General features: G+C 42.1%; 1 protein-coding gene across 4 annotated transcripts in view; it reads right to left on the reverse strand.

Moving 5' to 3' along the window:
- Positions 1 to 24,748, reverse strand: part of LOC110491138 (metabotropic glutamate receptor 7-like) — a 126,632-nt gene that overhangs the window by 17,112 nt on the left and 84,772 nt on the right. For 2 of the 4 annotated variants that reach the window (XM_036947497.2, XM_090203731.1), the window contains one exon: positions 14,170 to 15,105. The exons of the other annotated variants lie outside the window; for them this stretch is intronic. In XM_036947497.2, the coding sequence (XP_036803392.1) occupies positions 14,170 to 15,105 (936 nt within the window). The remainder of the gene's footprint in view (positions 1 to 14,169; positions 15,106 to 24,748) is intronic. 4 annotated transcript variants of the gene reach the window in all.

Genomic DNA, 24,748 nt, shown 5'->3' on the forward strand with positions numbered 1-24,748 from the left:
TGTGATTGGGTATATTGATCAAACCCTGCAGTGTTCCATGCATTATAATTGCTCATCACCAGAGGATCTCCACCGCTAGCTATGTTTCCTTGTCTGGTATCCATAGCAACACCATCACCATCACCACACAGAGTTTGGTGCGAGCTATTAAAACACTGCTAAAATAAGCTTGTAATGAGACTACTGCATTGCTGACCCTATCATATATTCATTGACTATGTAAGAGACCTGATTTCTCTACAGTAGCCCACAAGAAGTGTAAGAGGCATACACGCACATACACATACACTAACACGCACTGTTATTGGTAGTTAGCTGCCCAAGCTCCTGTTATACAGACAGGGTTCTTTAGAGTGCTTCAGTGGGAGCTTGAGCCAAATTCGCATCCCTCTCACACATCACAGGAATGCTAAGCTTGTCACAGAGCATGTATAATGAATTCCTATTGCTTTAACATAAATAAATACATGAAGCCAATTTCCCAACTGCTTGGCAACTCTCTATTTATAGCTGCAGTAATGATTTATTAAGATAATCATCAAGAATCAAACGACTAAGTCTGAATTTTAACATCTCAATGACAAGCATCGTCAAACGTCAACAGACAGATAACAGGGAAGCAAACCGTCAACAGCCTTCTATCTGCACAGACAAAAATCTGGGGAAGGTTTTTAGATAATTATACCCACGGGATGTACAGCACAGGCAATTTAGTCTGGTATAAATTGGGGATCATAAATGCACACAGAGATAAAGACACCATTCAGTAGAGTTACCATTAGGATGCTCTCCTGCCCTGTTGGAAAACACCTTCAATAATGGATCTGGGGGATTTGCATTGTCCTCTCATCTACCTGCAAGTCTCTTGTTGTTTTGGGGTAGCCTACTTTTTCAGTCAGATCAGGAGGAAGTGTATGCTACTGCTCTGGGGACCCTTCCTCTCTGCTCATGAATGGGCCTATCATAGACTGTCTGACTGGCTGTATTTCACATGCTGTAAATGCATGGGCTAATGACAATGGTACAGAGATGACGTTTTGGGATATCACAGGAGGTGATCAAACATCAGCCGTGTTAGAAAAATCAGCCTTGTTAAAAAATACAGTCAGAAGATCTAGACTGCCATAAATGTGATTGGAATATAGCTGCTTGTTTAACACGCCAAAAACTGTAGTATACTCAACGGCTAAGTCTATTTATATAATTGTGAAGTGCTGTAGCACTTGGATATACTGACTTGATGCAACAACAACAATATAAGAATGTCACACACCGGATAGGTGCAGTGAAATGTGTTGTTTTACAGGGTCAGCCATAGTAGTACGGCGCCCCTGGAGCAAATTAGGGTCAAGTGCCTTGCTCAAGAGTACATCAACAGATTTTTCATCTTCTCGGCTAGGGTGTTCAAACCAGCAACCGTTTCGGTTACTGAACTAACGCTCTAACCACTAACTTGCCACCCATGCACTTTAGGCTACTTACAATATGGTTGTTGTCGTCATGTGCTCAGCTTAATGCATCCTTTAAGGTTGCCTTCTTGGCCTGGCATTAACTTGTTAAAAAAATATATCCCTCCTTTAAGAACATACTCTCAATCTCTAACCACTATAATAAGGCTAGAGCTTAATTTAATGCCCCTGCTTCCCACAGTTCTCCTACTGTTGATTGTAAAATGTTGGTGTGAATTGAATGCTGTTCAAGGTTCTAGATATGAAAACTCAGGCAGAGACAGTAAGCATCTAAAGTACAGTATCAATTCAGGAAGGCAAAGCGCCTTGACAAAGAAAATGTCAAGTCTAATTCTTGTCAAATGAAGTCATTTGCTAAAAGACAACCGTATTGTAGGTAATGTTGTTTTTCTGCCCCTAAAGTTGGAGGATATGCTTCAATGCTTCTCGTCTTAACCACGTAATCTAACTTGGCAGCTTGCCCTGACTTTAAGAAGTTCACATATGCACAAGTGCCATTTTACAAGAGTTGAACGGCTTGTTAAGACGTGTTGAGGTAAAGAAGTTTGATTTAACACAAGTTTCCTTTTCCGAGTGAGGTTACTCCAGGTGGAAGTTTATATGGTTTTAGGGGAAAGTTTGTTTGGTGTCAGGAGTTCTTTACAAAGGTGGTTTTCACGCAGTCAAAATTGAATGAATGATATAGAGTTAGAGATTACTCAGAGATTCTAACTTGAGACATTCAAATGAAATGGGTAAACTTGGTGTGCTTGGACCATGTTAGTTTGTTGGTGATATGGACACCAAGGAACTTGAAGCTCTCAACCTGCTCCACTACAGCCCCGTCGATGAGAATGGGGGTGTGCTCGGTCCTCTTTTTCCTGTAGTCCACAATCATCTCCTTTGTCTTGTTCACGTTGAGGGAGAGGTTGTTGTCCTGGCACCACACGGCCAGGTCTCTGACCTCCTCCCTATAGGCTGTATGTACACTGATACCTGATCCCTCCAGAATGTTAGACATTTTTGTTTAAAAAACAGACAATATGGCAACAATTAAATGACCAATGTTATTTGCAGGTTTGCTTGAATAAAACACAGTTACACATGCTTACTACAGAATTTCCCACAATCCCTTATATGTAGTTTCATTCCAACAGTCATGTTCGGTTGGATCATTCCCCATTCCTACTGAGTGGATGGCAGTGGAACATTAAACAAATTGCATTTGGAAGCTGGTTATTTATTTGTATTTAACTTTAATTTATTCAGGGGACATTGAGACCAGGGTCTCATTTACAATGGTGTACCGAGGAGAACAACATAACATATTCAAAATGATCAATAAATTAAGATAAACCACAAATTACAGAATCAACACTACAGCTTCAAACACCACAAATAAATAGTTTACATTCAATCCAAACAGTTGAAATTGTTATGAAACTCACTCAACATTAAAGTCCCAAAACTGCCCTAGAGGCACCAGAAAGTCGAGATGCAGGGAGTTTTGTAGGCTATTCCAAAAATGGGGGGATTTATCTAGATCTGTACGTACTAGTGGAACCCCGAGAGTTAACCATCCCTGTGAACGGGTTTGGTGTCTCATATTTTTAAAGTAACGTAGGTCGGACGCTTGTGTAGTAGAACTTTGTAAACAGAAAGGGAATAATGGAGTAATCTACAGGGCTTTAATGAGGACCTGCCGACATTTTGATACAGGATGCAGTGATGCCTATTAAAACTGTCACCTGTGATAAAACGTACGCCTCTATGATAGACAGCATCCAAAGGTTTGTGGTGACTCCATTTATCGGAATGCAGCATTGACTACTCTTAGTCAAGAACTGTCAGGAAATCTAGTTATATAAAATAAGCCTACTTTAAACCTCAGCTAATTAACTAGCTCATCCGTATGTTTTTTAAATGTCAGATTATTGTCAATCCAAAAGCCCAGATATTTATAGGCAGGAACCTGCTCAATGAAAGAACCATCCAATGCATAAATGTGTAACCCAGCGGTCACCAACATTTCCTGAGTCAAGATCACTTTCACTGTAAAAAAGCATGCCAAGCTCTATCGCTTAGATTACAGTAGGTCTAATACATTATCACAACATAGCTATGCTTGGCCTGACAATATTGTTCTTCTGAGATCAGATTACATTTGAAAACTCTGATAACAACATTTTGATAACAAAATATATTTGTTGGTGTAGCACTTGCGAGGCACAGCTGAGCATACATTTGGTCATAGTGCTTTCAAGACAACTGGGGACACGAGGAAAGAAATTAGGTAAAATCATGACATCAGTGATCTCCATGTCGGAGATTTCTTGTTTCTCCATTTCTTGTTGGATAACTGATCAAAACTATTTTTCCCCAGTGGGATCTCGTTTTTTTCAGAGTTCCCAGTTGTCTTGAACGCACTGAAGTCGAAAGTTGGATATTTCCGAGTTCCCAGTTGTTTTGAACACGGCATTAGTCTCAGGGGAGGGAGGGACAGAGCAGCAGAAGGTCCATCTGTCATTGTCCCTGCTCTCTCCTTCCTTTCCTCTGGTAAGACTGATCAGAGAGAAGGGAAACTGTCTTCCACCTGATGGCGAAACTCGAGTCACACCGCATCTGCCTCATGCACAAATTCATGTTCTTCCTATGACCAGAGAAAGTGAAATATTCTTCGATAGTAACAGACACGAAAAGCTGCTAATAAAAATACAAATGCATGGCTATCGATACACTTGGCTACTCATTCACTGCAGCTGCAGAGCGAGTTGAAGTAGGGAGAAGAACATTTGATGTTTTGTATCTGTGTTGACAGTGCTGAATTCAAACTTAGACATGAACTCACTCATGAAAACACCAGTTCTTTGCTGTATTTTTTTGACAGTCTCTCTCTGGCTGGGTAGTTTGCCTTTTCACATGAATAAAATGGTTCAACATGGGAACACTTTACCTACTCAGTGGGCTTCTGAATCAATTGCAGCGAACGCCAGCAGCGCAACAAGAAACGTAGTTACAAAAGTGCAAGCCTTTATTGATGGCTTTTCTACAGAGATGTTTGGTGATTGATGAAGAATGTCTTGAAGATGGACAGGTTGGTGACCACTGGTGTAAGACATCTATAGTATTTCTATGAGAATCAGAAAACAGCATCCATTTAATTTTTTTCTGCATTAAGTACACATATTAAATCAACAAAGAGTTTCTGCAAGGCGACCAAATCGGATTACAGTTCCAACATAGCCTGGTCAGTCTTAGAGGCAAAAGCATACATAACAGTGTCATCTGCATACAGATGAATGTTGCAGGTTTTGCAGATAGACCAATATTATTTATATATAGTCCCAGTCAAAGGTTTGTTCACACCTACTCATTCTACTCAAGGGTTTTTCTATATTTTTTTATATCTTCTACATTGTAGAATAATAGTGAAGGCTTCAAAACTATGAAATAATACACGTGGGATCACATAGTAACCAAAAAAAGTGTTAATCAAATCAAAATATATTTTATTTTATTCAAAGTAGCCACCCTTTGCATTGATGATAGCTTTGCTCCCTCTTGGCATTCTCTCAACCAGCTTCATGTAGAATACTTTTCCTTCACTCTGCGGTCCAACTCATCCCAAACCTGTAAGCACCGACGCTGGAGATGAGAAGCAGGTATGGAGAGTGAACATTTAATCTACACAGACATGGAACAGGACAGGAACATCGTCAGAACCGGGTAAAACAGAGACATATGACAATCAATGCAGAAGTGGGGAGCAGAGCTGGGGAACAGACAGATATAGGGGAGGTAATATCACGGTGATTGAGTCTAGGTCAGTGCAATGAATCGCTGATGCACGTGATGAGGGAAGCAGGTGTGCGTAATGATTGTGGCAGGAGTGCGTAATGTAGGGCAGACTGGCGCCCTCGAGCATCAGGGAGGGAGAGTGGGAGCAGCCGTAACAATACATCTCAATTGGGTTGAGATCAGGGGATTGTGGAGGCCAGGTCATCTGATGCAGCACTCCTTCACTCTCCTTCTTGGTCAAATAGGCTTTACACAGCCTGGAGGTGTGTTGGGTCATTGTCCTGTTGAAAAATAAATTATATTCCCACTAAGTGCAAACCAGATGGGATGGAATTCGAGGATTTCTACATAAATCACAGACAGTGTCACCAGTAAAACACCATCACACCTCCTTCTCCATGGTTCATGGTGGGAACCACACATGCGGAGATCATCCGTTCACCTACTTTGCGTCTCACAAAGACACGCCTGTTGAATGCAAAAATCTCACATTTGTGACTCATCAGACCAAAGGACAGATTTCCACCGGTCTAATGTCCATTGCTTGTGTTTCTTGGCCCAAGCACGTCTCTTCTTCTTATTGGTGTCTTTTAGTAATGGTTTCTTTACAGCAATTCAACCATGAAGGCCTGATTCATGCAGTCTCCTCTGAAAAGTTAATGTTGAGATGTGTCTGTTACTTGAACTCTGTGAAGCATTTATTTGGACTGCTATCTGAGGTGCAGTTAATTCTTATCTTCTGTAGCAGAGGGAACTCTGGGTCTTCCTTTCCTGTGGCGGTCCTCATGAGAGCCTGTTTCATCATAGCGCTTGATGGTTTTTGCGACTGCACTTGAAGAAACGATAAAAGTTCTTGAAATGTCCCACATTGACTGACCTTCATGTCTTAAAGTAAAGATGGACTGTCATTTCTCTTTGCTTATTTGAGCTGTTCTTGCTATAGTATGGACTTGATCTTTTACCAAATAGGGCTATCTTCTGTATACCATCCCTACCTTGTCACAACACAACTGATTGGCTCAAACACATTAAGAAGGAAAGAAATTCCCCAAATTAACTTTTAGCAATGCACAACTGTTAATTGAAATGCATTCCAGGTGACTACCTCATGAAGCTGGTTGAGAGAATGCCAAGAGTGTGCAAAGTTGTCATCAATGCAAATGGTGCCTATTTGAAGAATCTCAAATATAAAATATATTTAGATTTATTTAAAACTCTTTTGGTTACTACATGATTCCATATGTGTTATTTCATAGTTTTGATGTCACTGTTATTCTACAATATAGTAAATATTAAAAATAAAGAAAAACCCTTGAATGTCCAAATTTTTGACTGGTACTGTTTAAATAGTAAAGAGGATAGGTAACTTGACTTGACACCATCAGAAAGCACAAATTGTGTCCTGTCCGACAGATAGTTAGTTCCCAAACCATTTACAAGATGCCTAGTTGAGGCCCATTTCACAGAACCTTTGAATGAGTGGGGGGTGGCCGACAGTATCAAAGGCCTTGGATAGATCTATAAATATGGCAGCACAGTAATTCCTATGATCTAATTTAATATTCCCATATTGTTACTTATCCTCTTGCTCTTTTGCACCCCAGTATCTCTATTCTCTACTTGCGCATCATCATCTGCACATCTGTCATTCCAGTGTTAATGCTAAATTGTAATTATTTTGCCTCTATGGCCTATTTATTACCTTAATTACCTTTATTACCTTATTACCTTTATTACCTTACCTTATTACCTTATTACCTTACCTTATCCCTACTCTTCTACATTTGCACACACTGTACATAGATTTTTCTATTGTGTTATTGTCTGTACGTTTGTTTATGTGTAACTCTGTGTTGTTGTTTTGTCGCACTGCTTTGCTTTATCTTGGCCAGGTCGCAGTTGTAAATGAGAACTTGTTCTCAACTGGCCTACCTGATTAAATACAGGTGAAATTATTAAATAAAATATATAATTTAAGACAAGTATAGCTGGTGAAATGTTGATATGTCCAGGTCTAAAACCAGACTGGTACACATTAAGTTTTAAATAAGTTATTTGCTGAGAGTTTTCCAGTGATTCTAATATTTTTGCAAGGCAAGATAGTTTAGAAATGGGGAAGTAGTTATCTAGGTCAGAAGGATCTCCACCTTTGTAAAGGGGAAGGACATGCACCGCCTTTCAGATCTTAGGGGTAGCACCAGAAGTAATTGTTATATTGAAAATGTGTGTCAAAGGTTCTACAATTTTTTGTTTTTTTATTTGACCTTTATTTAACTAGGCAAGTCAGTTAAGAACAAATTCTTATTTTCAATGACCTGCAGTAGAAAGGGATAAGCAAATCAGCTACTGTGGATTTTTTTACCTACATTTTTTGCAAGGCACTTAATACACGATTCAAATTAAATGGTTCAAATTCAGAAGAAAAAAAGGTTTAGAGGTGAATAAAGGACTCCCTCTAGTGGAACTTGAGGTATTTTCAGAAACCATTATTTCAAATATAACAGACCAATGTAATGTTTGGACCAGAGGATGTCAGAACCTGCTGGGGCGATGGGAAGGGTGGAATTTATTTTTCAAAGATTTGACCACATTCCAGAATTGAGCTGGATTTCCACCACTCTCAGAGACACAATTCAAGAAGTATGTTGACTTTGCTTTTCTAACCAGAGTAAGACATCTATTTCTCAATTGCCTGAAGGACTGCCAGTCAGAGGTAGAATCAGTCAATCTGGCTTTAGCCCAAGCTGGTTATTCTCATGGTCATTATCTGTGTGCTGTCTGCTGAGTGGCTGACTGAGCAAGTGCAGGTGTAGAGGGGGGAAAGAGCGCTGCTTGATATTTTGTTGCTGTGTGTGCATCGCTTCACACAGCATGGGTTTGGGTGTGTGGAGGCACAGGTGTGGAAAGCTGCAGAGAATTCAGTCAATACGGCAACAGAGCTTTGGCCGATGTGATCAAAGCGGGATACAATAACAGGATCTCATGCTTAACATTAGGAATTGCCTGGCATCGTATCACCACACATCTTTAGATAATGGGAGTTCCTGAATGGCCCAGATAAATCAAAACCAAACGTCTCTGGGGCTTTTCAGTCACAAGCAACAAGTGCAAGGTATTTTGGAGATAAGGAGTCTGGTCAAATACAGCAATCAGTCCCTGGGAGCAAATCATACAACACACACACGCACGCACACGCACGCACACACACACACACACACACACACACACACACACACACACACACACACACACACACACACACACACACACACACACACACACACACACACACACACACACACACACACACACACACACACACACACACACACTTAGGAGTTAATGGAGGGCTCCCTGTGAACACCACTCCTCCTTATCTGCTAAAGGCCACAGGAGTGGGCCTACAAAAAGCCTTGCATCAAGAGGCTACTGCCGTAGGTTTTTTTGTGGCTTACGTAGGTGTAAGATGAAAGCCAGTGTTCTGTATGAGTTAACCGCATAAGGAGGATGGACACATTAAGGGCTTGCTCTACACAATGAACTCCTAATGGCTAACTGAGAGTGTAATTCATCTATGAAATCACTGGCAAATTGAGATGAGGAAAATCAGTTTGTGATCTATCCCTTTCTGTAACCTAGCAGAAAGGATATTGAACGGGGCGGCATTCAAAAGGTTAGTGTAAAACCTTCCTGTCGACCTTGATAGTCTGTCAGTGGAAAACTTCTACTCAGCTACATGTACACAAGGCCTGCCAAGCATCACACACAACTCAAGAATTGAGCAGATAAATGCACCTGTATTCTGTCCAATACTATTCAGATAAGCAATGACTAGCACAGGGGGTCAGGATGTCACGTTCTCAATCAACTCCAGTAGCTGCTGATGTCAAGTGCATTTCTAGAGTGCACCTTGTCGAGGAATGGAATGTCTTGACTCAGATTATCTATCCCCCTTTTCCACCTCCTCTTCCACCTCCTCCTCCTCCTCCTAGTCTTCCTCTTCAAAATATTTGATCAATATACACTGCCGGTCAAAAGTTTTAGAACATTCAAGGGTTTCTTTATTATTAATATTTTATACATTGTAGAATAATTGTGAAGACATTAACATTATGAAATAACACATAAGGAATCATGTAGTAACCAAAAAAGTGTTTAAAAAATCTAAATATATTTTAGATTTGAGATTATTCAAAGTAGCCACCATTTGCCTTGACGACAGCTTTGCACACTCTTGGCATTCTCTCAACCAGCTTCATGAGATAGTCACCTGGAATGGTTTCAATTAACAGGTGTGCCTTGTTAAATGTTCATTTGAGGATTTTCTTTCCTTCTTAATGCGTTTGAGCCAATCAGTTGTGTTGTGACAAGGTAGGTGGGGTTTACAAAAGAAAGCCCTATTTGGTAAAAGACGAAGTCCATATTATGGCAAGAACAGCTCAAATAAGCAAAGAGAAACGACAGTCCATCATTTCTTTAAGACATGAAGGTCAGTCAATATGGGGAATTTCAAGAACCTTTAACGTTTCTTCAAGTGCAGTCGTAAAAACCATCAAGTGCTATGATGAAACAGGCTCTCCTGAGGACCGCCACAGGAAAGGAAGACCCAGAGTTACCTCTGCTGCGGAGGATAAGTTCATTAGAGTTACAAGCCTCAGAAATTGCAGCCCAAATAAATGCTTCAAGTAACAGACACATCAACTGTTCAGAGGAGACTGCGTGAATCAGACCTTCATGGTCGAATTGCTGCAAAGAAACCACTACTAAAGGACACCAATAAGACGAAGAGACTTGCTTGGGCCAAGAAATACAAGCAATGGACATTAGACCAGTGGAAATTTGTCCACATTTGAGCTTTTTGTTTCCAACCACTGTGTCTTTGTGAGACGCGATGTGGGTGAACGGATGATCGCATGTGTGGTTCCCACCGTAAAGCATGGAGGAGAAGGTGTGATGGTGTGGGGGTGCTTTGCTGTCTGTGATTTATTTAGAATTCAAGACACCCTTAACCAGCATGGCTACCACAGCATTCAGCAGTCATACACCATCCCATCTGGTTTGGGCTTAGTGAGACTATCTTTTGTTGTTCAACAGGACATTGACCCAACACACCTCCAGGCTGTGTAAGTGCAATTTGACCAAGAAGGAGAGTGATGAAGTGCTGCATCAGAAGACCTGGCCTACACAATCCCCCGACCTCAACCAAATTGAGATGGTTTGGGATGAGTCAGACTGCAGAGTGAAGGAAAAGCAGCCACCAAGTGCTCAGAATATGTGGGAACACCTTTAAGACTGTTGGAAAAGCATTCCAGGTGAATTTGGTTAGAGAATGCCAAGAGTGTGCAAAGCTGTCATCAAGGCAAAGCTGGCTATTTGAAGAATCTCAAATATAAAATATATTTAGATTTGTTTAATACTTTTTTGGTTACTACATGATTCCATATATGTTATTTCCTAATTGTATGTCTTCACTATTATTCTACAATGTAGAAAATAGTATATATAAAGAAAAACCCTTGAATGAGTAGGTGTTCTAAAACTTTTGACCAGTAGTGTATATGTATTTTTATATTAAGAATAATAATTTATCTTTCTTCTCTCTGTGTGTTTTTATAATTTTCCATCACATCCCAAGAGTCTGAATCTCACCAGAGAAATCATTTGAGCGAGAGCAAACAGCACCCTTGTCTCATTATGTGTAGCCCATGTATCTGATGCTCTCTGGACCAAAAAAGTACAAAATGTAAGCCACTGTGGCATTTGATTGTTTGATGCCGGAAAGCATTTAGCCTCACTTGATAAAAAACATAAAATAATTAGCCAATCAGCATTGAGCTGATCTCATTAGTGTTTTGTCCTGGTGCAGCAAAATGCACCCCAAGGGAGGCCAGTTTGGATTTGGCTTCACACCAATCAAATTACATCCTAAACAAAACTTCATTTTCAGATAAACTTCTGTTTCTGGTCTGCTTGTGCTGATGTCCTGCAGTAGCTAGCTTGCTAAATCTTCCCTTTCCTAAGCCATGGATGAACGTGGGGCTTAATTATCTGAACAGGCCAATGATTATGACTGCGATTCTGATCTAACCATAAATTAATATGTTGTGACACTGGCCTGAGACAATTGAAGTTCAATTGTAGCCTAGATGTAGCATAGTAGGCTGAAGTTAACTAGCTAGCTAACTTAGCTGGTTCATTGTTGCCCATGCGAGGAAGTTAGGCTAGCAAGCATTTAAGCTAGGTAGCCCATGACAACAAAAAAAAAAATTGTACTGTATGACACAGCCATAAACTGTTTTGCCAACATGAAAGAGAGGCCCATGGCATTGGTGTTCAACGAGTCTACATGTAGGGTGAGGCAATTTGTTTTTTTTTACTTGCACACGCACACACACAGAAATCAGTACCATGGACACCCACATGATACAGTATTTAGCAACATTAATTGGACTAAATAGTTTTGGTCATCTGACCTGAGCCCTAGGACCATGCCCCAGGACTACCTGACATGATGACTCCTTGCTGTCCCCAGTCCACCTGACCGTGCTGCTGCTCCAGTTTCAACTGTTCTGCCTTATTATTATTCAACCATGCTGGTCATTTATGAACATTTGAACATCTTGGCCATGTTCTGTTATAATCTCCACCCGGCACAGCCAGAAGAGGACTGGCCACCCCACATAGCCTGGTTCCTCTCTAGGTTTCTTCCTAGGTTTTGGCCTTTCTAGGGAGTTTTTCCTAGCCACCGTGCTTCTACACCTGCATTGCTTGCTGTTTGGGGTTTTAGGCTGGGTTTCTGTACAGCACTTTGAGATATCAGCTGATGTACGAAGGGCTAAATAAATACATTTGATTTGATTTGAAATTTGATTTGATTTTGCTATTTTTAGGTTTGTTTTCAGTGTAATAAACTAAGCATGTAGAGCCTTTTTGATTTAATGATGTTTAAATGGTGCTAGAATAGCGGAGGTAGTGCGCCTGTTGTCTTTGGTATAACTTGCGGTAACTCTGTGGTTATAAATTAGTAGTTGATTAGTAAACTGTAGAAAACATGAACTTGCTTGACTATGCTGCAGGTCATGTAACTGTTGGTTACATGCAATATTTTCATTGTGGACTTCACTGAACAGATGCTGCTCTGCGGTTTTGTAATGAAACAAACGTATGTGTAGTTAAATATATTCCGCCACTGTGTGACTGTTGTCTTTTTGTTGTCACAGCCTTATTGTATATCACAGTGGCATATGAACAAGTGGGTTATAGAGCAAACAACGCAATTATCACAACATAGGTTGTAATATGGCTTTTTTACTGGCTTGGCTTCCACAGTGATTTACCCATGTACCACTACTGCCTCCTAGTCTTCCTCCACAGTGATTTACCCATATACCACTACTGCCTCCTAGTCTTCCTCCACAGTGATTTACCCATGAACCACTACTGCCTCCTAGTCTTCCTCCACAGTGATTTACCCATGTACCACTACTGCCTCCTAGTCTTCCTCCACAGTGATTTACCCATGTACCCCTACTGCCTCCTAGTCTTCTTCCACAGTGATTTACCCATGCATCACTACTGCCTCCTAGTCTTCCTCCACAGTGATTTACCCATGTACCACTACTGCCTCCTAGTCTTCCTCCACAGTGATTTACCCATGCACCCCTACTGCCTCCTAGTCTTCTTCCACAGTGATTTACCCATGTACCACTACTGCCTCCTAGTCTTCTTCCACAGTGATTTACCCATGCACCGCTACTGCCTCCTAGTCTTCCTCCACAGTGATTTACCCATGCACCGCTACTGCCTCCTAGTCCTCCTCCACAGTGATTTACCCATGAACCACTACTGCCTCCTAGTCTTCCTCCACAGTGATTTACCCATGTACCACTACTGCCTCCTAGTCTTCCTCCACAGTGATTTACCCATGTACCACTACTGCCTCCTAGTCTTCCTCCACAGTGATTTACCCATGTACCACTACTGCCTCCTAGTCTTCCTCCACAGTGATTTACCCATGCACCACTACTGCCTCCTAGTCTTCCTCCACAGTGATTTACCCATGCACCGCTACTGCCTCCTAGTCTTCCTCCACAGTGTGTACCACTACTGCCTCCTAGTCTTCCTCCACAGTGATTTACCCATGCACCGTTACTGCCTCCTAGTCTTCCTCCACAGTGATTTACCCATGCACCGCTACTGCCTCCTAGTCTTCCTCCACCGCTTCCTCCATCTCCTCGTTCTCTTACTCCTCCACCTCCTCGTTCTCTTCCTCCTCCAACTCCTCCTTATCCTCCTCCTCATCCCCCACCTCCTACTCATCCTCTTCATCCTCCTTCTCCTCCACCTCCTAGACTTCTTCCTCCACCTCCTCCTTCTCTACCTCATCCTTCTCCCCCTCCTTCTCCTCCTCCTAGTCTTCCTCCACAGGATGAGGCATAATAGCTAGTGTTGAGCTCCAGGCGTGAAAGCTAAGATAATGACATAAGGAGCTGCTACATCTCACAGCACCCCCCCTTTCTAATGCCTATTTATGTCTCCTGCAGTCCTTGTGTGTTTTATTATGCACATCTGAGCCATATGAATTTGAAATCAAAAGAGAATGAGTCTTTAGCATACAGACCCTGTGTGTTTGGTTTTGTGTGTGTGTGTGTGTTTTTGTGTCTCTAAGTGTGTGTCTTTGTCAGTGTGTGTCTATGTCAGTGTGTGTCTATGTCAGTGTGTGCCTATGTCAGTGTGTAAGTTTGCATGAGATAAAACACAGGCTGGAAGCAGAAGCAGTGCAGGGGGAGGGAGAGAGAGGGAGGGAGGGATAAAAAGAGAGATGGAGGGAGAGAGAGAGAGAGAGGGAAGAGAGAGAGAGAGAGAGAGAGAGAGAGAGAGAGAGAGAGAGAGAGAGAGAGAGAGAGAGAGAGAGATGACTCACCTTCTCTGCAGACTGGGCTGTGCCAAAGAAGATGGGGATGAAGGCCAGCCAGACTATACAGGTGGTGTACATGGTGAAGCCGATGGGCTTGGCCTCGTTGAAGTCTTCTGGCACGTCGCGGGTCTTGATAGCGTAGATGGTACATGTGACCATCAGCAGGATGCTGTAGCCCAGCGAACAGATCATCTGCAGGTCCGTGATGTCACACTTCAGCACCCCACGCGCTAGGTTGGGGTTCATGGTCTTCTGCTCATCGTAGTCGATGATGGTGTTGGGGGGGTCCACGGCGAACCAGACGAGCACACCCAGCAGCTGCAGACAGATGAGGGAGGAGGTGATGGCGATCTGGGAGGTGGGGCTGATGAAGCGCGGGGCTGTCACTGTCTGCTTCCCCTGTTCAAAGATCCGGTAGATCCGGTTGGTCTTGGTGAGCAGCGCAGCATAGCTGATGCACATCCCCAGGCCCAGGAAGATCCTCCGGAAGGAGCACACACCCACGTCGGGCTTGGCAATCATCAGGAAGGTGATAATGTAACACAGGAAGATGCCCGTCAGCAGCACGTAACTCAGCTCGCGGCCTGACGCACGTACGATGGGTGTGTCGTTGTGGTGTATGAACGTTGCCATGACAAAGATAGTGGCGATGATACCCAGCATGGCGAGGAACACGGGAATGACGGCCCAGGGGGAGTGCCACTCCAGCTTGACAATGGGGATAGGTTGGCACTCCGTCCGGTTGGGGTTGGGCCTCATGTCATAAGAGCAAAGGCGGCATGAGGTCTCATCATACTGGTACTGGTAACCATCACACAGCTCACAGTGCCAGCAGCATGGCATGCCCTTCACCCTCTTCTTCCTCTCACCTGTCTTACAGGGCAGACTGCACATGGAAATAGGGACCGCCTGCTCCCCCTCTGGCCACTGCAGCTCCTCCAGCTGAGAGAGAGAGAGAGAGAGAAAGAGAGAGAAAGAGAGAGAGGAGACCACAGGCCGTGGAGAAAGCACTTCAGATAAGAGGGTTAGTCGATAGGGATGAAGTCGTTTGCATCTACCTGATAGGCAAATGGGCTTGGATGCAGGATGAGATACAGGATGAGATACAGTGAGGTTCGAAATTATTGACACCCTTGATAAAGATGAGCAATGATGACTGTATAAAATAAATAATTCAAATACTGAGCTACATTGTATACTCAAATAAATTGGGAAATTATATTATTTTAAACTAATGCTTGTTTAACAAGGAATACAAATATTTCTCACAAAGGTAGAGGTAAATATTATTGACACCCCTGTTTTCAATACCTTTCAACGCCTCACCTTGCAATGATTACGGCACTGAGCCTTTTTGTAAAATGTTTTAGGAGTTGGAAAACATATTAGGAGGGATCGTAGACCATTCTTCCATACAGAATCCGGTTACACTTCATTTAGATAGTCCGGATAGTCCACCTGTAGTTGGTCATGCTATCAACAGACTATCTTTTGATAAGCAACTGCGTGCTAAGGTTAGAGTTAGGTTTAGAATAAGGGTAAGGGTTAAAGTTAACATTAGGGATAGGGTTAGGATAAGGGTTAAGGTTAGGGTTAGGTTTAGAATAAGGGTAAGGGTTAAAGTTAAGGTTAAGGTTAGGGATAGGGATAGGATAAGGTTTAAGGTTAGGGTTAGGTTTAGAATAAGGGTAAGGGTTAAAGTTAAGGTTAGGGATGGGATAGGGTATGGCTTAAGGTTAGGGTTGGGTTTAGAATAAGGGTAAGGGTTAAAGTTAAGGTTAGAGATAGGGTTAGAGTTAGGATAAGGGTTAAGGTTAGGGATAGGGTTAGAATAAGGGTAAGGGCTAAAGTTAAGGTTAGAGATAGGGTTAGGGTTAGGATAAGGGTTAAGGTTAGGGTTAGAATAAGGGTAAGGGTTAAAGTTAAGGTTAGAGATAGGGTAAGGGTTAGGATAAGGGTTAAGGTTAGGGTTAGGTTTAGAATAAGGGTAAGGGTTAAAGTTAAGGTTAGGGATAGGGATAAGGGTTAGGGTTTAGGATAAGGGTTAAGGTTAGGGATAGGGTTAGGGTATGGCTTACGTTTAGGGTTAGTAGATAGTTTTTTAGAGCATCTACATGTGGACTATCCAAATAAAGTTTTACCCAGAATCCTTCCAGATCCTTGATATCCTTAATCTGTGCTTATGGACTGCCCTCTTCCGTTCAAACCACAGGTTTTCAATGGATCTCATGTCCGTAGACTGAGATGGCCAATGCAAAATGTTGATTTTGTGGCCAATTAACCATTTCTTTGTGGATTTTGATGTGTGCTTGGGGTTACTGTCTTCCTGGAAGATTCACTTGTTGCCAATTTTCAGGTTCCTGGCAACCAGGTTTTTGGCTAAAATATCCTGGTACTGGGTAAAGTTTATGATGCCTTGGACCTTAAAAAGGGCCCCAGGACGCAGGAAGCAAAAAACTCCCATAACATGAAAGTTCCAACACCATATTTTACGTATGTGGTTCTTTTCTGCTCATGCATTCTCATTTCGATGCCAAACCCATCACAGGTGTGCATGGCCAAAGAGCGTGGCCCAAGAGCTCAGTCTCTGGAATTGAAACCCATTGAAATCCTGTAGTTTTCAATGTCTCTCTCCCTCTCTTTTTTTCCCAGCTCTCCCGTCAACCAGGTCAACTCCCATTAAGCCACAGCTTAACAAGCGACCTTATTGTTCAAAACTTAAAGTTAAAAGTAAACTAACCTATTCACTTATACATTAAAGAAATACTTCTTCCAAAGAAATGCATTAACAACATTACAATTCGGGAGCAATTCAATCACCTTTTAAATATAATACAAATGAATTATAACAAGAATAAACTCAATAATTGGTTCTAACAAGGGTATTACACTCTCCCCCCACCAAAATTAGGCATGTCCTCATGACTTGTAAACACACACGTGAAATGTAATAAGTAACCGTTTCAACTCTTAACTCTGTCTACAACCTACAACTGAGACAAAGCTTGTTAGATCATTGAAAAGCAGATACATTTGTGTTTCCCTTATCCAATCCACTTGTATAGTGTGGAACAATATCTGACAACTGGGGCTATACTTGGAACTCCAGGTTTATCATAGGTAAGTAGTACAGGAGCTTTCCTTACTCTCTGAGATCTTCTTATTTCTGGTCCTTCTATTTCCTCCGAAGTTTCACTTCTCCTTGAACTTCTTGTTCCTCCTTGACTGGACTCTATTGCTTCTACAACTTGTTCTGCTCTTTCAGGTCCCCCAGTCATTTGATTCCAGACTATGTCTAGGTCCAAGCTAAAAGGTTACGACATCTCTTCCACTTCTCGGCTCCTACAGTTTGTATTAGGCACTTCATACCATACTCCAATGTCCTCATCTTCTGAGTCGAAATCCTTCTGGATTCTTAACCTCTTCAACTTACTCATCATTCCGAGGAGTACAGTTTCCAGACAACTTTTAATTTCCCTTTCTCTTCCTCCTTCTTTGCAGGGTCCTTCTACTAGGAGTTGGTTCTATGTTAACCACAGGTTCTAGGTGCACTTTCTGCCCCAGTGGTAGCAGGTGATTCCGATTAAGAATCTTAATGGGTCCATCTCCACTTTCAGGATTCAAACAGGTAAGTTTGACATCCGACTTTCCACCACATATGGCGTAGAAACCCAGCGATCTGCCAGCTTATGTTTTCCATGCAGTCCTAGATTCCATATAAGGACTCTGTCTCCAGGCATAAGTTGCGTGTAGCGAATCATCTTATCATATCGCTGTTTGTTTTCATGGTTTTGCTTTCCAGCAGTGCTCTAAGCAAATTTGTAAGCAGCTTGTAACTGTTTCTTCGTATCAGATACATACTTGAGGTAAGTTCTCTCTGAAGAGCTATCACTCGAGACTCCAAAACAGATATCAACGGGCAATCTAGCTTCACGTCCAAACATAAAAAAAATAGGGCGAGTAGCCAGTCGCTTCATTCCAAGTACAGTTATACGAGTGCACTAGATGCCCAATGTACTGACTCAATTTGTTATTTTGTGTAGGATCAAGAGTTCCAAGCATGTTCAACAAGGTTTGGTTGAATCTCTCAGGTTGTAGATCTCCCTGAGGATGATATGGTGTTGTCCTTGACTTCTCCAACCCAAGCATATTCAGTAGCTCACAAATGAGTCTACTTTCAAAATCTCTACCTTGATCGCTATGCATCCTCTTCGGTAGACCATAATGGAGGAAGTGCCTCTCCCACAATACAGTGGATGCTTTCTGATCCTTCGTAGGAAAAGCTTGAGCGTATCTCGTGTAATGATCCATAATGACCAGGACATTCTCTGTGTTACATGAGTCAGGCTCAATGGACAGGAATTCCATACACACAAGGTCCATAGGTCCATCACTTTGCATATGACCAAGCGGAGCAACTATCTTTGGAAGTGTTTTCCTCTGTACACAACGAGAACAGGATTTAAAGTACTCCTCTACTTCCATCTTCATGTGTGGCCAGTCGAACCGGTCTCTGACAAGTCCATACGTTTTGTTAAATCCTAAATGACCTGAGTCATCATGCAGCGACTTCAGGACCATAGTTTTGAACTTCTCTGGAAGTAGTAGCTGAGCACGATGAGTTTTGTTTGGCGGATGTGTGATCCTGTGGGTAACTCCATCTTCCATCTTTAGCTTCTCCCACTCTCTCAGGAGCAAAGAGATTAATGGATGTTTGGTCATTGTCACCCTGGTAATATCATGTTTATTAAGGGCAACCCACATCTCTCCTAAGCAAGGGTCTTCTTGTTGTGATGCAGAAAGTTCCATAGTGCTCAATCTGGGCATGTGAGACTTCAGCATGCTCAGGTTACAGTATGCTTGAGGCACAGCATGCATAGAGGCTCCCAACTGATCAATCACTCTACTAGATGATCCAGGAGTTACTCTAATAACATTAGACATCTGGCACATGGCTCGGACACCAGATGCAGTAATGCCTCTCCAATCTTGTTCCACTGCAGTTTGCTGATGAGAGCGGCGAGATAAAGCATCGGCATCTATGTTCTGCCTGTACTTGAGACTAAAGTCAAAGGTAGATAACGCAGCTAGCCAACGATGACCAGTGGCATCCAATTTTGGGGACATGAGGACATATGTCAATGGGTGGTTGTCTGTTGGTAAAGTTGTCTCTTGGTAAAGTACACCTAACCCTTCGCGGCTAGCATCTACATGTAGAAAGTATGGCAACTGAGGATCAGAAAAGGCCAACACAGGAGCTTTTGTGAGGTTTTCCTTCAATGTCTCGAATGCCAATTCACACTTCTCATCCCACCTTGATCCACATGGTTCTGAGGGGTTGAGGTAGGCTTTCTCCTCTTCCTTGGACTTTCCTACTTTCTTGGCAGAGGGAAGATATCCGCATAAGAGCTGATTTAGGGGGTAACTCACTTTAGAATAGTCTTTGACAAATCTTCTGTAATATCCACAGAATCCTAGGAAAGAACGCAGAGCAGTCACAGTTTCAGGCCTTGGCCAGGTGGTGACAGCTTCACTCTTTGAAGGGTCTGTAGCCACTCCATTCTGGGATATGATATGTCCAACATAGTTGACATATGTGCGGCAAAACTGACACTTGTCAAGGAACAGTTTTAGGCCTTCACTTTTCAAGTGGTCTAACACCTTGAGTAACCTCTGCTCATGTTCCTCCAGCGTCCTTTCAAACACAATTAAGTCATCAAGTTAAAGAAGAACTTTGAGTAGGTTCATGTCTCCAACTGTCTTTTCCATGACATGTTGAAATGTTGCAGGTGCTCCGGACACACCCTGTGGCATCCTCTCAAATTGGTCAAATCCAACTGGACAGATAAATGCAGTCTTCTCTTTATCTGTATCGCCCATCGGAATTTGATAGTATCCGCTTATGAGATCTAACACACTGAACCATTTGCTCCAACTCAAACATGTCAGAGCATCCTCCACACGTGGAACTGTGTACTGGTCTGGAACAGTGCACTTGTTGAGGGTCCTGTAATCAACAGGACCCTCAACAATGGTGCCATTCTTTTCCCTCATCACCACAATAGGAGATGCACAGGGACTTCTCGACTCAGATATGATCCCAGATATATTGAAGTTATTAAGTAGCTTCCTCACATCTTCAACATCAGCTGGGGACAAGCGGCGAGATCTCTCCCTAAATGGTTTGTCTTCAGTAACTCTGATGGTGTGGTGAGTACTCTTTGAACAACCCACATCAAACTCATGTGTTGAGAACACTTCTTTCCATTCCATCATCTTTTCACATAACCTCTTCTTCCATCCCTCAGGCACTGAAGAATCTCCAAAGTCGAATGAAGAAGACATCAGTCTCTCAGATGAATCCTGCTTACTTTTCAATGGAACACCTGGAGCACATCTACAGGAAACAGATGAGCCATAGGCGTACCTCGTTTCAGGGTGATCTCCTTTGTCGAGACATTCCTGACAGTAAGAGTGATTCTTCTAGACGACACAACTGCAACTGTCTGGATTTCAGGCCTCACTAGTAGTTCTTCAGGGAACCGGGGTTCTTCAGGCCTCTCTACCAGAATGGTTTGAGTAGAAGGTATCCCAGGAAACGTTGGAATTCCAGTAACTCTCGCCTGCCACCAGGTGGCAGGGTGACAGGTTTTGTCTGTGTGAAACAGACAGTTCCTCTCTTCTCGTCATCATCCGTTGAGCTTTCTATCATCCTCTCATATGCCTCTTTGATAACAGGATGAATTTGTAGTGTGCTAAGGAAACCTTCACCTTCCTTTTCTTTGCAAGAAGCCATACGTCTCTTTACTACAGACGTATTTGTGCCGACCAGAATAGGCACATCACCTTTCATGGCCGGATCTGGACATACCAACACAAGTGCTTCCATGGTCTCTGCTACACTCACAACCGATCCTGAGAACTCAAGCTTCAGTGACAAATAGCCATCATATGGACACTGATCAGAGCTAAGGCCCCATATCTCTAAGTTTCCTATATGAATCGATGGCAAATGCGTCAAGTACTTGTCATTAAGGGATCTGTAAAGTAGAGTAATCTGAGACCCGCTATCTAGTAAAGCTTTAGCGTAGATACCTTCAATCTGTACAGGAACGACAGAACTTGGACCAACTAAACCTGTAGGTAGCATGTCTTTCATGTCTTCATACTTGTGGCACTTGGCGGAACGTATCTTCACTGGGACTTCAGGCCGCTCCTTTACTGGGTCCCTCTGTAGTTTCCCATAGACCGCTTTTATTTGATTAGGTGTGTGTTGACTTTCCTCAAGTTCTCTTCACCTTCACAGTTTCTCTTGAAATGGCCATCTTCTTCACATCTATAACAGAACACTCCGGGTTTGCTGTCGGCTTTAGTCTGTTCTTGTGATGGATTTAGTCTCTTCTTTTTGCTTTTAAATGCCACATCTGACCTTTGTGTGTCAGATTGAGCTGCTGTGATGTTAGCAGGCATGAGTTGCGTCATTTAATTTTTAAAACTTTTATTTATTTTGTCAGCACTTCTATCTTGGTATTAGCTTTTTCGCAAACTGTGGCAACAGGAGCAACAGCTGATGACTTCACAACACTCTTCGTTGTGTTCCTGTCTTGAATCATGTCCTCCTCCTCCCTTACTTCTTGTAGTAGTTCAGTAAAGCTTGGTGGTTCAAGTAGTTTATAGGTCATGCGAATACGAAGTGCAACCATGTCATGTGAGGATGCACCTCTCACTACTTGGCCAATGCGTATGCGATTCATCTCTGACAGCTCAATGCCTCCTTTTCGATAAACAGCCTGCAGCAATTTGTCAAGTCTCAATAGGTAAGCTGAAAGCTTCTCTCCTTCACTTTGGAATGTGTTTCTGAACATTACCATGAGATCAGGTGCACTTTTGGTGGTACCGAATGCTGTTTCTAGAGCCTTGTATTCGAGCGCTGTAGCATGGGGGTTCCCTGTCTTGAAGAACCTCACAATGTCAGCAGCAGGCCCTTTAAGACTTTCTATTATTCTCTGTTTTTTCACATTGTCGGTGCATTGTCATTCCTCTAGGTAAATGGTTGGTTTGCTCAGCCCATGCGTCATACTTTTCCTCTCCACTAGGACTGGGTTACACACCTGAAAACAAATGCAGCTTACAGTAACTCTGAGTCTCAGATGGCACATTATTGCATTTCTCTACCAGTGAACTGATGGCAGTAACCAGTTCAGTGTTGAGGTCAGCGCCAGAGGGACTTACCAGGCCTTTAACATCAGCTACAGTCTTCCCTTTATGTCTTAGAAAGGATAATAGCTTCGCCTGAAAATCTTCACCCTCTCTCTCAACAGGAGATGTGGCTTGTGAAACTACATGTACAGGCCAGGGACCCAACTCTCCAGGTATCCAAGCAACACTTGGCACAGCTATTTCGTTAAGATTGTTTGATATCTCTACCAAAACATCCTGCTTTTTATCAGCTGAATAGGAACAACGACCATGCAGTTTAATTTTACCAAAAGCCTTAACATAAATCATTGTTTCCAGCAGAACCTCATCAGAAACATCCTCTGTCACATTGCTAAGGACAAATGCACGATTAACAGCTAGTTGTTTCTCTCTACACCAGGAAACAATATCTTCAGCACTCATGTTGTAAGTCTATGCCTATACAGCAATGTTAGAAAGAAAATGTTCAAATGGTGAGTCAGTGTATAATGTTAGTATAGATGTCAGCAGTGAAAACAGTGAGCAAAAAAAATAATTACACCAGAGTCATTTCTGAAAATATCCATCAACAAAAACAAAATTCCCAGACGAGCACCCAAAAATTTAACCCTCTCACCACGCTCAAATTTCACTATCACGATATTAACTTAAGTAGAGTATCTCAACAGCATGGGATGTTAGGTGAGAAGGACATCTCCAATAAGAATCCCCATTGTAAACTATCTAAGGTGATGACAAATAGGGTATTAACTTCAGATGGAATTATTATAGGTTTTTGTTATTGTATAAGGATATACTTTCCCATGCATTCAATTAAATTGAAACAGTAAATGACTCCACCAAGGCAACATACATAAGGTTCAATATGTGTATTATTACATTTTCATAGCACCACATCAAAAGAAATAAAAAGAATAAACCCCAATGAGTCGTGCACAATCAATGTAGACAGTACTCTTTAGCAGTAACCGATATCCCATGGGAACATGAACTCGTTAATCTTTCCCAAGCAATTCTCTCTCGGTTTCACAGGATGCTAGGCTAACCTCAAGGCTGTCCAATTCCTCCACGATGAGATTGTAGCTTCAGTCTTTACTAAGTCTTTCTTAACAAAATTGTAACAACTCTCTTATAAAATAAAATCTGTATTTCCCTTCAAAACTCGGTAGGTATGGGTTTTGTTTTATTTTTAACGCCTTCTGTAAAAAACAATTCTTCACCAACGGTCATAATGTAATGTCCATCCTTTTTTTCAACGTCTCTCTCCTTCTCTTTTTTCCCATTGGCCACAGCTTAACAAGCGACCTTATTGGTCAAAACTTAAACTTAAAAGTAAACTAACCTATTCACTTATACATTAAAGAAATATTTCTTCAAAAGTAATGCATTAACAACATTACAATTCAGGAGCTATTCAATCACCTTTTAAATATAATGCCAATTAATTAGAACAAGAATAAACTCAATAATTGGTTCTAACAAGGGTATTACAATTGCTAAAGGTACTGCATAGGTGTAAACGTTACTTTTTTAGCAAGAGATAGCACTTGTATAGCCTAAGAAAGTAGCAGAAATGTGTATAAAGTAATTTTGAATGCATTTTATTGAAGGGAAACAATAACAGTCTTGAACTTTTTTGGCAACATAGTGATATATTCTTATATATTGTACAATGAGGAATTAACCGACAAAATACTAGTCTTCTCCCATTTGTTTACCCATTGCCCCCACACACAAGGTGTATAAACAACAACAATAAATAAGAATAAAATAAGATAATAGATACAAAACAAAAATGTGAAGAACATAAATCAATCAACTCTAATTAGCACATGTAGGACAGTATGCAAGTGTGTGTGCATGGACTTTGCAGATGTATCTCTCACAGCAGCACATAGTATTTGTTTTACAGTCCTTCTTTGGGGGCAGAATTTGCATCTCCTCCTCTTGTCTGCACCAGCTGCAGCCTCAAGTGGTTCAGGACAAGATTCAGCCCCCTGAACAGCTTTCACAAGCTCTGCAGAGGCTGTTGTGTGGGGGAGGCACTCCCTTCTTTGAATGTGTGGGGTTACAAGTGCCTTTCCCAGCTGCTCCAGGAACACCCTCCTCTTGTACCGCTTATCAGGCATCCAGGTAGGGTTGATCTTGTTCCATATCGTGAAGGCATTGTATGAGGACACATCAATGATGTTATGAAAGATGACCAGGGGCCTGCGGGCAGTCATCCTCCTGCAGCTGTAAGTTCCAATCACCTTGTCCAGGTTATCCACGCACCCTTTGTTGTGGTTGTATCCCAGGGTGGTGGCTGGCTTATTCCTCTTTGGGAGGTAAGAAACTAGAGTGGTGGTGAGCGTGAAGGCAAACTTTGCTGAGAAGGCCTCTCTCC

Source organism: Oncorhynchus mykiss, chromosome 16 (genome assembly GCF_057628025.1).
Source record: "Oncorhynchus mykiss isolate SJ-2025 chromosome 16, ASM5762802v1, whole genome shotgun sequence".
Lineage (NCBI taxonomy): Eukaryota > Metazoa > Chordata > Actinopteri > Salmoniformes > Salmonidae > Oncorhynchus > Oncorhynchus mykiss.